Source organism: Amphiprion ocellaris, chromosome 7 (assembly GCF_022539595.1).
Source record: "Amphiprion ocellaris isolate individual 3 ecotype Okinawa chromosome 7, ASM2253959v1, whole genome shotgun sequence".
NCBI classification, from domain to species: Eukaryota; Metazoa; Chordata; class Actinopteri; family Pomacentridae; genus Amphiprion; species Amphiprion ocellaris.
Window position 1 is genome coordinate 7,440,491 of NC_072772.1, and position 14,681 is coordinate 7,455,171.

The window sequence follows — 14,681 nt, forward strand, 5'->3', positions numbered from 1 at the left end:
TGTCCTCAGTGTCATTCCTCTTTATGCTTTGTTGGTCTGAGCTGGTCGGCAGGTTGGCTGTCGCCGTGTGGAAAACTCTCCCCTCAGTGTGTCATTAATGATTTCCCCCGGCCGGATGTCTGAATGGGAAATCTGAGGAGGGTATCTGGGCACAGGGCAGAGTCCACAAAGGGTTTGTGGTGTGTGTGTGTGATAAGATAGGACAGATAGATTGATTATCTCAGTGTGAATGGAGGCAGCAGGTCTCAGTGTGAACTAATTCCACATCTTTGAATTTGCATATTTTGGACTTTGAAAGTAAAAGCCCTGCTCTGCATTTCTTTAAAACTGTACCATCATTAAGTGCGTCACTGATTCAGAGTTGATCCAGCTCCATCACACTCCTTTGAGGTGTCACATATCGGCATGCAACTTTCAGCCCTTCTGCTCTCCATGTAGTGACACAACACTTATCAGAGCTGTTAACAGCAGTGAAGCCGTGCGAGCAGCTTAATCTGTGAACAGAGAGTTGTAGTCTCCGAGTAAGTGTTGCATTCCCCTAGAAATCATCATGATGCTTCTTCTCATAGGTCTCTCCATGACTGGAAATTAGAGGGGATCTTCCTCAGGGAGAGCTAGATTGTCATAGAAAAGGAGGATTTAAAATGGCTTTGCTAGAAAACTGACAATTGGAACAGAGAGAGGAGCTTAAATCCAGACAAAAAAAGTGCAGAGCTCAGTGCAGTAAAGGTCCGTGAAGACGAGAAGAGAGGGGATGCAAAATGAAAATGCCCAGGGTGTTTTTTTTTTTTTTTTTTTTCAGGAGAATCCTCCCATGGGTGGAAAAAGAAAAAAAACTGCCCCTCAGAAAATAGCAGAGCTGCAGGCTTCATGGGAAAATGCAGCCTTGAACTCACTGGTTTCACATTTTTCTGCCTTCTGTTTGTCTCAGAGCTAAACAACACAACCAACACTGTTTATCAGGATCACAGCTATAACATTTATGTATTGCCAAAAATGAGTTTTTAATTGATGCATGTCTATAGCAACTGCTCTTCCATCATTCAGTACAAAAGTATTGATTGTATTGTATTTCAGTCTGGGAGATCTGTGTGAGAGGTTTTCTTTGATCTTTTCCATGTTATGCATGTCTTTGCATTTTTTTTATTGCTTTTATTATATGGGGCCAGTTTAGAGGTAACAGGAAACGAGGAAGAGAGATGCAACAAAGGCAGGTTGGAATCGTAACTCCAAAGCCACATGCACTTGGAAACAGTTATTCAGACCATCTCCATGTTTGTTCCTCTATTTTTGTGTCATGCTGTCTGTACAGGGAAACGTATGTAGCAGGAACCAATTTGACGTCACAGCATTTACAGCCTAAGCTGATTTGCAATGCCTGCCCCCAGATAGGCCTGTAAATACATAAAACTGAACAAAAAATACACAAGGGACAGTGGAAAGACATGCATTAAAAAGGCAAAACTCAGAATTCAAGCAGAAAATAGAGATAGCAGAAGCTGAGTGTTTAGGGTGGATACCACTTTGATGCAAATGACAACAAGGCTGAGAATTAGTCCATGTTCACTGCCCCTGTCTGGTAAAAGCAATAAAAAAAACCTAGAAAAAAAAAGGAAACGCAGATGGAACAGTTGAGGATCCAAACTGTAAAACAAGAGAAACACCATAAAATAGGCAGCAGAGGATGATTCATGACCACGAGGTCACTGAGCAGCTGAGGACTCTGGTTATGTTGGCATTTATAGATGAGTTCAGGATTAGCAAATTTGATTTCTAAAGAACACGGTAATGATGTGATCTTATCGGCTTCCTGTCAGAGTTTTAATTATATTTGTAATTGTATAATTGTACGTCATCATAAGAGGCTTGGTTGATGTAAATGCTGCTTTCTGACCATGACGTTGCACAATAACTTACGTGTACAAAGATCACAATGCTTGAAAGTCTCTGCAGCATGAAATGATAAACACTCTTCATTAAGGCTAAAAAGATGTGTGTGCTTTAGCCACCATTTCAACATGCCCCTCAAATTTTAGGTGGAAATCACACCTAAGGTAATTACTCTTCCTAATAATGATAATTTTACATAAGTTATGAAACTGTGCTGCCATCGACTGCACATGATGTGACCATGCTGTGGAACAACAGCAAATATAACTGGAAAACATTTCAGTGGAAACTCCAACCACACTAATGTGACAGTGTTGGTCATGTTGTTTGGTTTTGCAGTGACCTCAGAGATGACGGCAGCGCTTCAGACGTAGACCAGCTCTGACACAATGAGCCCCTGGGCATAGATATTTAAGAGAGATTTGTGTCTCTTTGTCATTTGGGGTCTTTTTTGTGGCTTTTCAGTGTCATTTTATCATCACTTTACTCTTATTTGTGGTCATTTTTACTCTGTATATCATCATTTTACTGTTTTGTTTGGTAATTTTGAATGTTTTTATACTTGTTTTGCATCTTCCTGTTGTCATTTCGTGTCTGATTATGGTTGTTTGATGCCGTTTGGTTGAATTTCCTTCAAGAAATGATACTAGGCCACTGACCCAGAGGATCCTAGACCCAATGGGTAATCCATCCATGGATGTCTTGCCATCTTTTCCATCACTTTAAACATCGTACTCACTCATGTCACTAATGACATCTGGAAACACTCACATTCCTAAACAGAAGAGCAGTCAGTGTGATTATGAGACATTTTTTTCAAACAGAACTCCAGACTCACCGGAGGTATTAGAATTAGAAGAAGAGGGTGAACAGCAAAATGATTATCCCACTGTCAGAAGTGAACAAATCATCAGAGCTTAGATTGAATTTCTGCTTAAATCTTCCATAGTCTTTGACCTCATGACCTTACTGGCGTAGTGAGGGAATATTACCAATATTTTTCCCTTAAACACACTGGTTCAGTTCTCTTAGTGTTTGACAAAGTTGTGGGTTTATGTCTTTGATGCGTTTTAATTTGTTCTCGACCCAGATTTTCTGCCTATTTATGCTGTTATACTATTTTGAGAGGAAAGTCTTAAAAACATAATGAAAGAAATGTCAGCTAGTCTGGGCTAGTGCATGACTTGATGCCACCTTCTTCCCAAATGTGAACACAACTACCCTAAACAATAGAAACCATGGTCACCACTATGGACCTCATAATTCAGTCTGAATTATTTATTGATTCGTTTTTTCTGAAAAGGCCATGCATGCTCAGACTGAGAGCTCTCATTAAGGAGCTCCTGCTTGAGTTTTACTGTCCTCATTGTGGATTTGAGGAGATTAAGTTGAAGTGGCTCCCGACATTATTAGGTGCATAGAGAAAAGGTGTGAAGCATCATTATGAAAGGACTCTGGAGTCACTCCTCACCTCTTACTGCCTCTTGGGAAGGAGGAATAAGAGGATTTCCGCTCTTGTGCTCATTAGCATTCTGTATGATCCTTCTGTGTTTATGACTTCTCTTCTGTAAATTCAGTCATTATTTTGGATATATCATGTCAGCAGCTTACAGTAATGCAAAATAACTGTCCTTTTCATTTCCCTGTAGCTTCATTAATAATGAAACGGCTTTAGAAATGTGTATTTTTACAGAATAAAGCTGTACTTAAAATCAACACTTATTTTTCTTACTCTGAAAACTGCCGTGGTGCTGCAGTCTCTCTGCAGTACGCTGCAGCCCTGTCCTGGTCCAATAAAACTCTTTCTGCTTAACAGTCACTGCCCCATGAGTCGCCCCACAGGAATACAAAGGCTTGTGCTTATTTAGCATTTTAGCTAACAATCTCTTTTTTTTTTTTTTTTTTACATCCAGCGTACATCTGCAGATGACGTGCATCAAGAACAATGTGCTTTCTGATCAGTTTTTCTAATGTTGCTGCTGCATCAACACTGATGTGCTTCCATATTCTGTAGTCATTAACAGTCATGAAGCTTATTGTAGTTAAAAGTGTTTAGTCAAGGCTACCTTTAGTCAAGGACGAGCTGACACAAACACCGCAAAGGACACATTTGTGACTCCATCTGTAGCTCTGCACCCTGACTCACATCTGCAGAACTGCTCGTGCTCAAGGACTGCTTTGTAAAAGGTCAGCGTTTCACAATGGAGATGAGATGATTTATTGGTGAAATCTTCTCTGCACAGCTCTGTAACACAGTGAAGTTTGGTTAGTAACAGACAACAAGGAGCTGCAGTGACTCAGCTGTTTCCACCTGCAGATGAACTCTGCCTGGTAACAGAAGCTGCAGAAAACGATGGAAGCAGCCTGGAGATGATTCATGTGTCGGACTGTTTACTAAGCCAAATTAGAAATCAGATCTTGAAGCTTAACGTCGACCCTGAGCTCTTACAGTGTCGATGTGTGGGAACATTAATAAGGTGACCCTGTAAAAACTGAAGAGTCCTTCAGAAAAACAAAGTCATTGTGGGGGCTGAATGATCACAACACAGAAGATTTCAGAAGCAAACAGAGCTGCACAATCTGAGTGATGTTTATTACAACTGAAAAACAAGTTCTTGATTAATTAATTACTTGATTAACTAACTGCCTATTAATGTTTTAGTTTCAAGCAGTTATGTCAATCGTTTAATGGTTCTTGCAACTAACATTTGAGTATTTATTGTTTTTCTTCATTGTATATGATGTTAAACTGTTAAGATAAAAATTGAATGTTGTTACCTGAGGTTTGCTCATCTCATTTAACCCGTACTTCAGCATGTCAGGAAACAATCAGGAAGGGAAGGCAGGGTTTGGCCTCAGCTGTGTTTGTCCGGCCAGGAGAACTGCTGACCCAGACTGGGGATATTCTTGGATGGTGGAAAGAGCACTTTGAGGAGCTCCTAACCTGACCAACACATCCTCTGTGGAGGAAACAGAGCCTGAAGACTCAGGGGAAGCCTCACCCATATCCGTGGCAGAGGTCACTGAGGTAGTGAAGAAACTCCTCAGCTGCAAGGTGCCAGGTGTGGACGAGATTAACCCTGAGGTGGCAAAGACTCTGGAGGCTGTTGGGCTGCCTTGGCTGGTATGCCTCTTCTGTGTCATGTGGAGTTCAGGGACAATTTCTGTGGAGTTGCAGACCATGGTGGTAAAGGGGGGCCGATAGTTTAGCGTAGCGGAGTTCGCTAAGGTTGGCCGTGGTTTCAGATTCTGGTTGTGATAATCATGGATGGGATTTCAAGGTGCAGCCAAAATAAGGAGGGTGTTCAGTGTGGGAACCTCAGAGCTGCAGATGATGTGGTTTTGTTGGCTTCATCAGACTCTGACATTCTGTGTGCACTGTGGTGGTTTCTAGCTGAGGTGAAGCTGATGAGAGTCAACACCTCCAAGTCTGAGGCAATAGTTCTCTGCTGGAAACTGGTGGATTGCTCCCTCTGGGTTGTGGTGAGTTGCTATCCCAAGCAAAGGAGTTGAAGTATCTTGGGATCTTGTTCATGAGTGATAGGAAAATTAAGCATTATATGGACGGATCGATGTGGGGCAGCATCAGCATTAATGTGTTTGGGACATTGTACTGGACGATCATGGTGAAGGAGGAACTGAGACGGAAGGCAACAGTCTGAATTTGCCAGTCCATCTATGTGCCAACCCTCACCTGTGGTCAAGAGCTCTGGGTAGTGATGGAGAGAATGAGATCATGGGTACAAGTTTAAGCTTGGAGTCGACCCCTGCTCATTTGCATCTAAAGGAATCAGCTGGATTAGTTCCAACATCTGACTAAGATGCTTCCTGGATGCCTTCCTTTGACAGTTTTTGAAGCATGTCTTACTGGCGGTAGACCCTGAGGTAGATCCAGAACTTGCTAGAGGGATTACATATCTCATCTGGCTGGGGAACATCTTGGAATCCCTAAGAGGAGCTGGGAAATATTTCAGAGCTGAGGGACGTCTGTAATGACCTGTTTAGCCTGTAACCCAACCCCTGATGAGCAAAAGAAAATGGATGAATGGATGAGCATGTCTGGGTCCAGAGAGTGGGCAGCTAACTGTATTTGTGCAACTAGATACTTCAGTACTGGATAAATGGTATGTTCACCATAGGAGCTGTAGACAAATAGGACGGTAACACTCTTTCAATACTACCTCAAACATACAGTATCTCTGACTTTCCTTTATCTGCTGTTGGAGGCAACCTAACATTAGCTGACTCTGTTCAGTGGATCAGTAAGAATCAAGTGTGTTTCTGGGTCAAGGTGTTTGGTTGATGACTCAGCTGCTTAGTTTGAGGCTCCTGGGATTTCTCAGTGGCTGAAAGTGAAGTTACACTTCACCAGCTCTGATAAAGAGGAGCTGTTATCTCACTTCACTTCATCACATCCTTGAGGAAAACAAAGCACTTCAATGCTCCTGTTAGGAGGCTGGTAAATCTAATTATCTGAGTGGAGGTGGGAGGCTTTAATAGATGATAGATAACAGGAAGATTAGATTTGTGCTGGTAGAATCTTTAAATGGATTGACAAGTGCAGGAAACGGGCTCTCCACTTTACTCTAAGCAAAGCGTTCATGAGGTTTAAAATGAAGGAATGAGCTGCCATGAGGTGGGCAGGGCTGCGATGGGCGAAGTTTGTGTTGTCAGAGGGTTGAGTGTGCTCCCAGAGGACGAGCAGAGAGGACAGGAAATAGCTGATGGAGAGGTGTGACCCCTCTGTGCAGCTGCACTGAGAGAGGAAGCAGAGGAAGGGAGAGAGAGCAGAGAGAGAAAGAGAGAAGCGACACTGATGCTTCTGACAGTGAGGCTGTGAGGCCGAGCGAGCAGTGCGTGTTCAACATCAGAGTTGCTGACATGAGTCTGTCTTTGGACTGTCAAAGCAAGACCTTCACTCCCACGGGTGACATGTCAGCAAAGAACCAGCACAGAAGGAGGCCACCGCAACCCAGAATGTAAGTGCACAGATGAATTAATGTTTGCTGACTTTATAGTTGAATGATGATGTAACTCCGGCCTCAAAGAGTGAAGCTGAACTTAAACTTCTAATAAAGCAATCGGAACTCAAACTGCACTTAATCACTGTGACTCAGAGGATGTAGTTAAATACATAAATATAGAGTACTGCTGTCTGTAGAACAAGACTGCAACAAAACATGATTTTATTATTAATTAATGTATTAAATGAGTAGTTGCTTGGTGTAGAAAACAGTGAAAAATAGCCACCATGTCACTGTTGCAAATGAGATGACATCTTGTTTTGTCCAAAACCCAAGAATAATAATAAGTTGTAATTTATGTGATCTATGTGTGTCACTGTGTGCAAATTCACATTCGGTTCGAACTTGGAACCGTCACATCTTTCCCATCTTGGCCATTTTTGCTGAATAAATTAGTGAAATTATTTTTCAAACACAAAGTTCTAATGGTAATTTTAACAGAGACTGCAGTTGAAAATGAGATTATGGCTAACAGATATTTTTATTTTTAATATCAGTGACTTAATTAATCACCCGGTCTATAAAATGCTGGAAAATGTTTTGTTTGTGACCAACAGTCCAAAGTTCAAAGATATTTAACTAAGAGACAAATTAAAGCTGTAAATCCTCATGACAGAGAACATTGTTGTGTTTGATCACACAAACCGTAAGCTGTGATGATCAGTCAGGTGGTTCATCTGACTGGGAGCCCAGCTGTGTTTCACTTCTTTATTTTTTTAATGTGAAACTTTCAGACTCATATAATTAAAAACAAAATAAAAAAACCACAACTCAGTGTTTAACATACCTAAATTACACTGAGTGTCTCTATTCTGATCCCCAGTATAATGCACAGTGTCAGAGAGATGTAGTAACTGAAATTCACTCATTTCTCTTTAAGCTCTCTCTCACTTCCCCAAATAACACAACACGCATCTGTCCACCATGTCCATCACACTTCTGTCTAACTGGAGGCAAAAACCACAAATTTATTGCGACTTCCCGGTTTTCAAAGCGCGACGGTGAATCAAACCTTCTGTCCCACATGTGACCGACGTCGTCTGAGAGGACTCTGAACGTCTCTGTTTGTTTCAGACGTCACATTTACTGACATCATCATCTTTAGGGAAACATAATACAGAGATAAGAGAGCAGTTTTTGGTTTTAATGTATTGTTTTGTATCTCAGGTGTAGCTGAGTGTGTGTGTGTCGGAGGGAAATCTCATTTGTTCATCACCGAACGTGTAGTTTGCCAAAAAGTCACAAATAATATTTTTGCTTACTTGTTTAAGTTTCTACGTGTGTATTTGAGGATATATATGAAAAAAAATGTCAGATTGACTTCACAACACACAGTGACTCAAGAATCTGAATGGCAACAACACACAATCATTTGTTCGCTCCACTTCATCCTCCATCCCCCTGTGCAGCGAAACATCAGAGAGCGGTCTGCAATGGTTTTATATTTAATATTAGGTGTGTATGAAAGAATTAATTGCTTTTATCCGTACTTATAGTGTTGTTTTTTGCAAATCATACTTTTTTGTGTTTCTTATTTCTCACAGTGTTTGCCGCTGTGACAAAGAAGTTCAGTGATTTAACTTATTTTCTGTCATGTTTCTACCGTTTGTCTTAGAACTTTTATTTAAAAAGTAAAAGTTTAATTGAATCAGCTCAGTAATTAATTTTTCCATCACCTGCATTCCCTTTTATGTGGATTGCTGATTTTTTTTTTGGCTCACCTACTTTTTGCTTTCAAGTAGGAACCTCTTTGGTGTTAATATGAGATTTCTGCAGGATATGAAACTGACTTTAGGAGTGCACACATTGGTTTAGAGCTACATGAGAAGAATTAGAGTCATGACATCGGAAATACAGTGAATGGCATATTTCTGGATTGTCATGTCACCCCAAGTTTATCATTAATATTTTTCACTGTGATTTTAAGTCTTTGAGAGTTTGAGTGAAGCCTGTCATTTTAAAACTTAGATCTGAATATTCCCTTTTAATACGCAGCCTGTGACTCTTTGCTCCTCGTCACCATCGCGTCCAAGCGTTCATACCTGCTGATAACATTTACAAAGTGAACAAAGGAGTCGTCCTGTGTGTTCATGCTCTTTGACTAATCACCTTTTCTCCAGCTCTGACCTTTGCTCACACTACTATTCTTTAATCGCACGTTAAAAATTCTATTTTGTCACGTTGGAGCTGATAGAGTCCAGACTTAAACCCTGAATGTGATTAAGTAAAAGAAGAGGAGGAAGATAAAAGCCCTCATTGTGTCAATGTTTAGTGAGTCCTGTCACGTTCATATTTGACCTTGATCATTTTAAAGAAATGCACAATCTGTGTCTGCATTTACCTCAACATGAAACTCTTCATAATTAGGTGGCTGTAATAAAAATAAAGATGCTCCAGTTTAAGAGCTCTGATGATATTGAACCTGTGAGTACATTAATTGACTTAATTCATTCATTTTTTCATGCAGTTCATCATTTGTTCGGCTAAAAGCGCGACATGTTCAAGATGCACAAAGCAAACTGTACTATCAGTTTCTCCAGTGAGATGAAAAGATTTCTGTCATTAGTTATTATCAACAGGTCAGTCTAATCAGTTCTTCTAGCTGCTTCTGCATCAACCTGTTTGATGCCATTCAAGCAAACCTTGATATGTTTGACAACTTTGTTCAGTTAGTTTTCTTTCGTGAACACGTGTAAACAAAGTAAATAACTATTAAATCCCTCTGCTGAACTGCAACCTTTAATAAGGCCTTTTAATGCCAGTAATTTTGTTAAAATATTCATAGAAATGCATGTCAACGCAGTTACATTAGACAGTAAAATCAAGTAAAACCAGAGGTTGATCTTGAGTCTTTATTCCGTCTATTTCCCAAAAAGAACTGAGTGAAACAATGGAAACGTATCGACCACAAACCACTGTGAGTCACACAATGTCCCCCCTTCTGTCCCATTTATATCCGTTTGTTCCCATTTATGATAAATGAGGCACTTTCATTCTCAATAAACTGCATGTTTCCTCAATACTGGGAAATAATAATAAACACAGCTGCTTCAAGCTCCTGCACTGGAAAGCTGCGAATTTCGCTGGATTTTGGTTGATTTTTTTTGTGAATGTTCTTAAGAAACATTTTTAACATTTCTTTTTTTCCACTAAAAAATTTTCAAAAATTTCCCAAAAATGTTGAAAATGTGGACATCAGAAGTTTCACTGTGAAAATATATATTTTTTTCATTTTCAAACTTTACACCGGGTTAATTTGACCCGCAGGACGACACGAGGGTTAATGTGTCTCTTGTTTGTGTTGGGCCCGTTGGGGAAACAGTGTCTGTATGAGAGACCTGATAATGAATGAGAGCTGCTGAACAACCATCCTCATGGTTCCCAGAGCTTTTATCATTTCCCCTCAGTGGAACAAGTGAGAAGGGCCCAGACTGACTGTGCTGATAGTCCGTCCATCAGGGAGGCTTAACAGTCACAAAGGAAACTGCTGCCGTGCGCTTCATTCACTCTCAGTCTGCCAGGGCTCCTGTTTACCAGCTCAATAGAGCACCGGGCCACAAATAAAGAGAGTGTCTCCCACGGTCTGAAACATTTGTTTAGCAGAGTCGAGGCTGTTTAAAATGCACAGACAGCTGTCTTCCACGGAAATGTGTTCCTTTTTAGAGCAACAGATAAGTATTCGAGGGGTTAATGCCGGTGTAAATGCTGCTGAGCTTGTGTTTGCCAAGGTCAGGGGGACACACTGGAGTCTGATTGGCTGTGGGATTTCCTGGTAGAGTTTGGAGCCACCCAATGGAGAGAAAGAGAGTGGGGGGGTTGGTGGGAGGTGATGAGGTAATGCCTGTTTTTTTATGTGATGGGGTGACATCATCGCTGTGGCATTCTGCGTTGCCATGGAGAAGGAGGCGAGAGCAGGAGGGGGGAGATGGAATAGGGGGCTCAAGAAAGGGGGCGCGTGGGAATGGGGCAAATGTTTTCATGCTGGTGCATTCATGTGGAGAATCAGAATAAATTAAAGCGGTGTAGTTCGGATAAACTCGACTTTCTAGGTAGATTAGTTTAGGAAATGATGTGTCACAAAGCTGTCAAACGGGTAAATTAATTGCCGTCAAGGTTTGAGCATCTTATTATTATTTTTTTCTCTGGAAAATACGAAGGGTGGAAATTTGGCTCTGGACCAGGAATCCCAATCTATTTATGTCTCCACTGAAGGGGATGACAGGGGTCTCCCCCAGACTGTCTGCCATTTCCTCAGCTAGACTTTCACCCATCTGTGTGTGTGTGTGTGTGTGTGTGTGTGTGTGTGTGTGTGTGTGTGTGTGTGTGTGTGTGTGTGTGTGTGTGTGTGTGTGTGTGTGTGTGTGTGTGTGTGTGTGTGTGTGTGTGTGTGTGTGTGTGTGTGTGTGTGTGTGACCGTCCCTCTAACCCCCCGTCTGCTGCCCAGAGGTTGTATTTTCTCTTTGTCTAGGAGGATTTCAGCTAAGTCTGCAACTACAGTAACAGCAGTGGACAGTTTGACGAAGCAGACGCGTTTGTTTCTGTCAGCATCAATCTACACACTTGACGTCTATTGTCTAATTTTTCCTGATTTTACTGGAAGGCCGGGCAGACCTGCCTATTGGCTTATTGATCACAAGTACTCTAAGCGTTTCTGCTGTCTTTGCAGATAGAAGGAAGATGGATGTCCTTCTGAGTTTGACGCAGATGATGGAGGAGTTAATAATTAATGAAGAGATGAAGACGTGTGTGTGTGCGTGTGTGTGTGTGTGTGTGTGTGTGTTTGAGAGGTGTGGCTCCTCGTAAATCTTTCAGCTTTTCGTCTGTCACTTTGTAATGATCCTTCTCTGCACCTCCACCAGGACACACACTCTGTTTCCTCTTCGTCTTCCCTGCTTCCTGTAGCCGCCTCGGCCTACGCGTCATTTAATGACCTGCGGTTACGTGTGCACACCCACACAAACACACACAGAAACACACTCATCGTAAAACAGCGAGCAGGAGGACAGCGCGGTCAGCAAGGTTTGCGTGGGAGTCGGATTGGATTCTGGTTTGGTCTTTTTCACTTTGAGGCCTCCCTGTGATCGACTTTAAAGGAGGTCAGAGAATAAACAAACTGCAAGATGTTTGCATTTAGTAGGTTCACGTACTGTGTTGTCTAATTATTACTGACTTGATTAATTATGTCAGACATTTTGATGCAAGATAGTGGGAAAATGCATCCTTATTAATTCTATTTGGAAATTTGGGGCTGTGGCGAAAAGAATAAGACAATTTAAGATGTCACCTTGGACTCTTGACGTTCTTGTTGACATTTTATAGACTAATTTTAAACTACAATTTGAAAGAGATAAATTGAGTATCAGTGGAAAGTGACAGTAAGATGTACAGATATGTGCAGCAGAAAGTAAATATCATCTTGGTGTATTTTTAGTTAGGCAGCTGCAGTTCATAATTTTGAAGCTCTTCGTGCCAGTTGAGCTTCACAGACAGTTGAAACAATGGAAACCTTTAGTCCTCGATAAACAATGGTCTGTCTGAATGTCTGCCATGTTGTCTGCTGTGTGTGTACTTATTTATGTGTGACTCCTAACCTGATTTATTTTGAAAGGCAGTTAGCTGCTGTAGGCCTTCAGTTGAAGATTATTTTTATCTCTGTAATCTCAAGATTTAATTCTGTATGAATTAATCATATATCCTAAAAGAACAGGATGAATAAAGTGTTATAGTTTATAGGAGCTTGAGGAGACGTCTTCATTCTTTTATGTTTCAGAAATGGTATTTATTTATTTTTTGCTTCTTTCTTTTTCTTTTCGGTTCAACCAGCAGTCTAAAGCCTGAAGATGATTGATTTCCTTCAGAGTAGGAGAAGCGGCAACCTTGAAAAACAACTGATTGGTCAAAATAGTTGCTGATTAGTTTTCTTGTTGACTGATTAATTGTCTAGTCATTGCAGCTCTTAGTGCTAATAACATTACTGCCAATCTTCCGGGTGTTTTTGTGATAGTAATTTAAAAAAATTCCCCATTGTATTTTTTTAATCGATATCCTCAGTTGTTTTATTCTGTCTGTTACTGTTATTTACTCTCATTTATGACAAAGAAAAGCAGCACATTTGCAAATTTTGATAGTTAGAACCAGATCACATTTCATATTTTTGCTTTAAATATGTCTAAAACCACAAACTGAGGGTCATAACAGCTACAGATTTGTTTTCTGTTGATCACCTAATTGCTGTAGCTTGAGTTTAAACTTGCACAAACACACAGCAGTGTAACATATTGTGTTGTCTGTGTGCGTACTTGCTGTGATGCCGAACAGTTTTATATGTTAAAGCAGATTTGATGTATTGAAAGCAGGTCAATGTCATCATGTCTTATTCAATATGTTTCCTCTTTCAGCTCCTTTCTGTTCAGCTGTTGAGTCTGTCAGAGGGTTTAAATCAATCACTTCATTCATTCATTCAGATCGTTCAGTTCATTCATCTGCGCTGGGACAAACTAATCATGTCAGGTATTGACCTAGGTCAGGCTGTCGGCAAGATAAATAGGTGAAGACTCGTTTAAAAACATATTACGTCATGAAAATGTCCAATGAGATCGTCTCAGTGGGAATAATAAACATGAATAAAAGCAGCTAAAAAAATAAAAGCAGGAAAATTCATTAGATTCATTCATCAGTCCTACACGGACACTTATGCTTGTATTATTACATACACAAACTTATTTATGTGATCCTTGTACTGATCTGAAACATGCATTTTTAGTTATGTTTTTTGTCTTTATTAAAGCTCAGATAGATTTCATGTTCAAATGCAGTATTTAGAAAACCATTTTCTTAATGACACATAAAAGGAAAATACCAAAAATGAAATTATATTCACAAATGCAATATATAGAAATTTAGTTTTTTTTCAACTCAATTGGTAAAATTAATTTAAGAAATGAAAAGTCATGCTGGCAGTTTGGTTCTAGTTGGTCCGTAACTTTGGTCCAGACTGAAATACTGATGGAATACCAGAGGATGAATTATAATAACTGATCCCAATTCTCACAATTTCATTAACAGCGCCTGATTTTTCCTGTTGTGCCATCATCTGGTAGAAGTATTAATATGTCCAGAGAGCTGGATATAACACTGCCACACTGCTACAGTTGATCCCAGTGGTCATTTCACATCCTGCAAGTGAGTCTTAGTATCACAGTCTCATACAGATGCTCATGTGTATTACTTCTTGAAAAATCCATGGAAAATATGTAGGATCTATAAATGGCAGCAAAATGTATTAGACAGCAACACTTTATTTAAAAAACAAAAATCCAAAAACTATCTTCACCTGTGTCATCGTAGCAGCAAAAGCATGCACACTCCCAGTGTCCAGTGTGCATGTTAAGGAGCCTTTTAAATCAAAAACTGCACCAGAAGAATATAAATTAGGCAGAGAATCAACCAACAAAGACTATGTGTGTGCATCTCAAATCTAATTTCCCAGCAAATGTGGCTACGTGGGGTGAAGATTTTATTTTATTTTTTTAAAATATCCATATGATTTTGTGCATAGACACTCAAGCATTTTAAGTATGGGGAAAAAGCTTATAATTTACAGACGTTCCATATAAATTGACACGTTTGCTGTTTGAAGACCATGAGTTTGTGTGCATGTGCAGTTGGCTTCATAGTCTTGGCTTGTGCCATCTGTGATTGGAATATCCAGTTTTCCTTAATGGTTCTTTGGTGCTAACTGGATAAACTAAGTAGGAGAACGTGGTA

The 14,681-nt window shown here is 40.2% G+C and overlaps 1 protein-coding gene across 2 annotated transcripts in view; it reads left to right on the plus strand.

The window, feature by feature from the left end:
* Nucleotides 1-14,681, plus strand: part of limk1a (LIM domain kinase 1a) — a 56,771-nt gene that overhangs the window by 7,529 nt on the left and 34,561 nt on the right. Inside the window, exon 1 of one of the 2 annotated variants that reach the window (XM_023276916.3) lies at nucleotides 6,731-6,869. The exons of the other annotated variant lie outside the window; for it this stretch is intronic. Coding sequence (XP_023132684.1) covers nucleotides 6,772-6,869 — 98 coding nt within the window. The 5' untranslated portion in view covers nucleotides 6,731-6,771. Of the gene's footprint in view, nucleotides 1-6,730; nucleotides 6,870-14,681 lie in introns of those variants that run through there. 2 annotated transcript variants of the gene reach the window in all.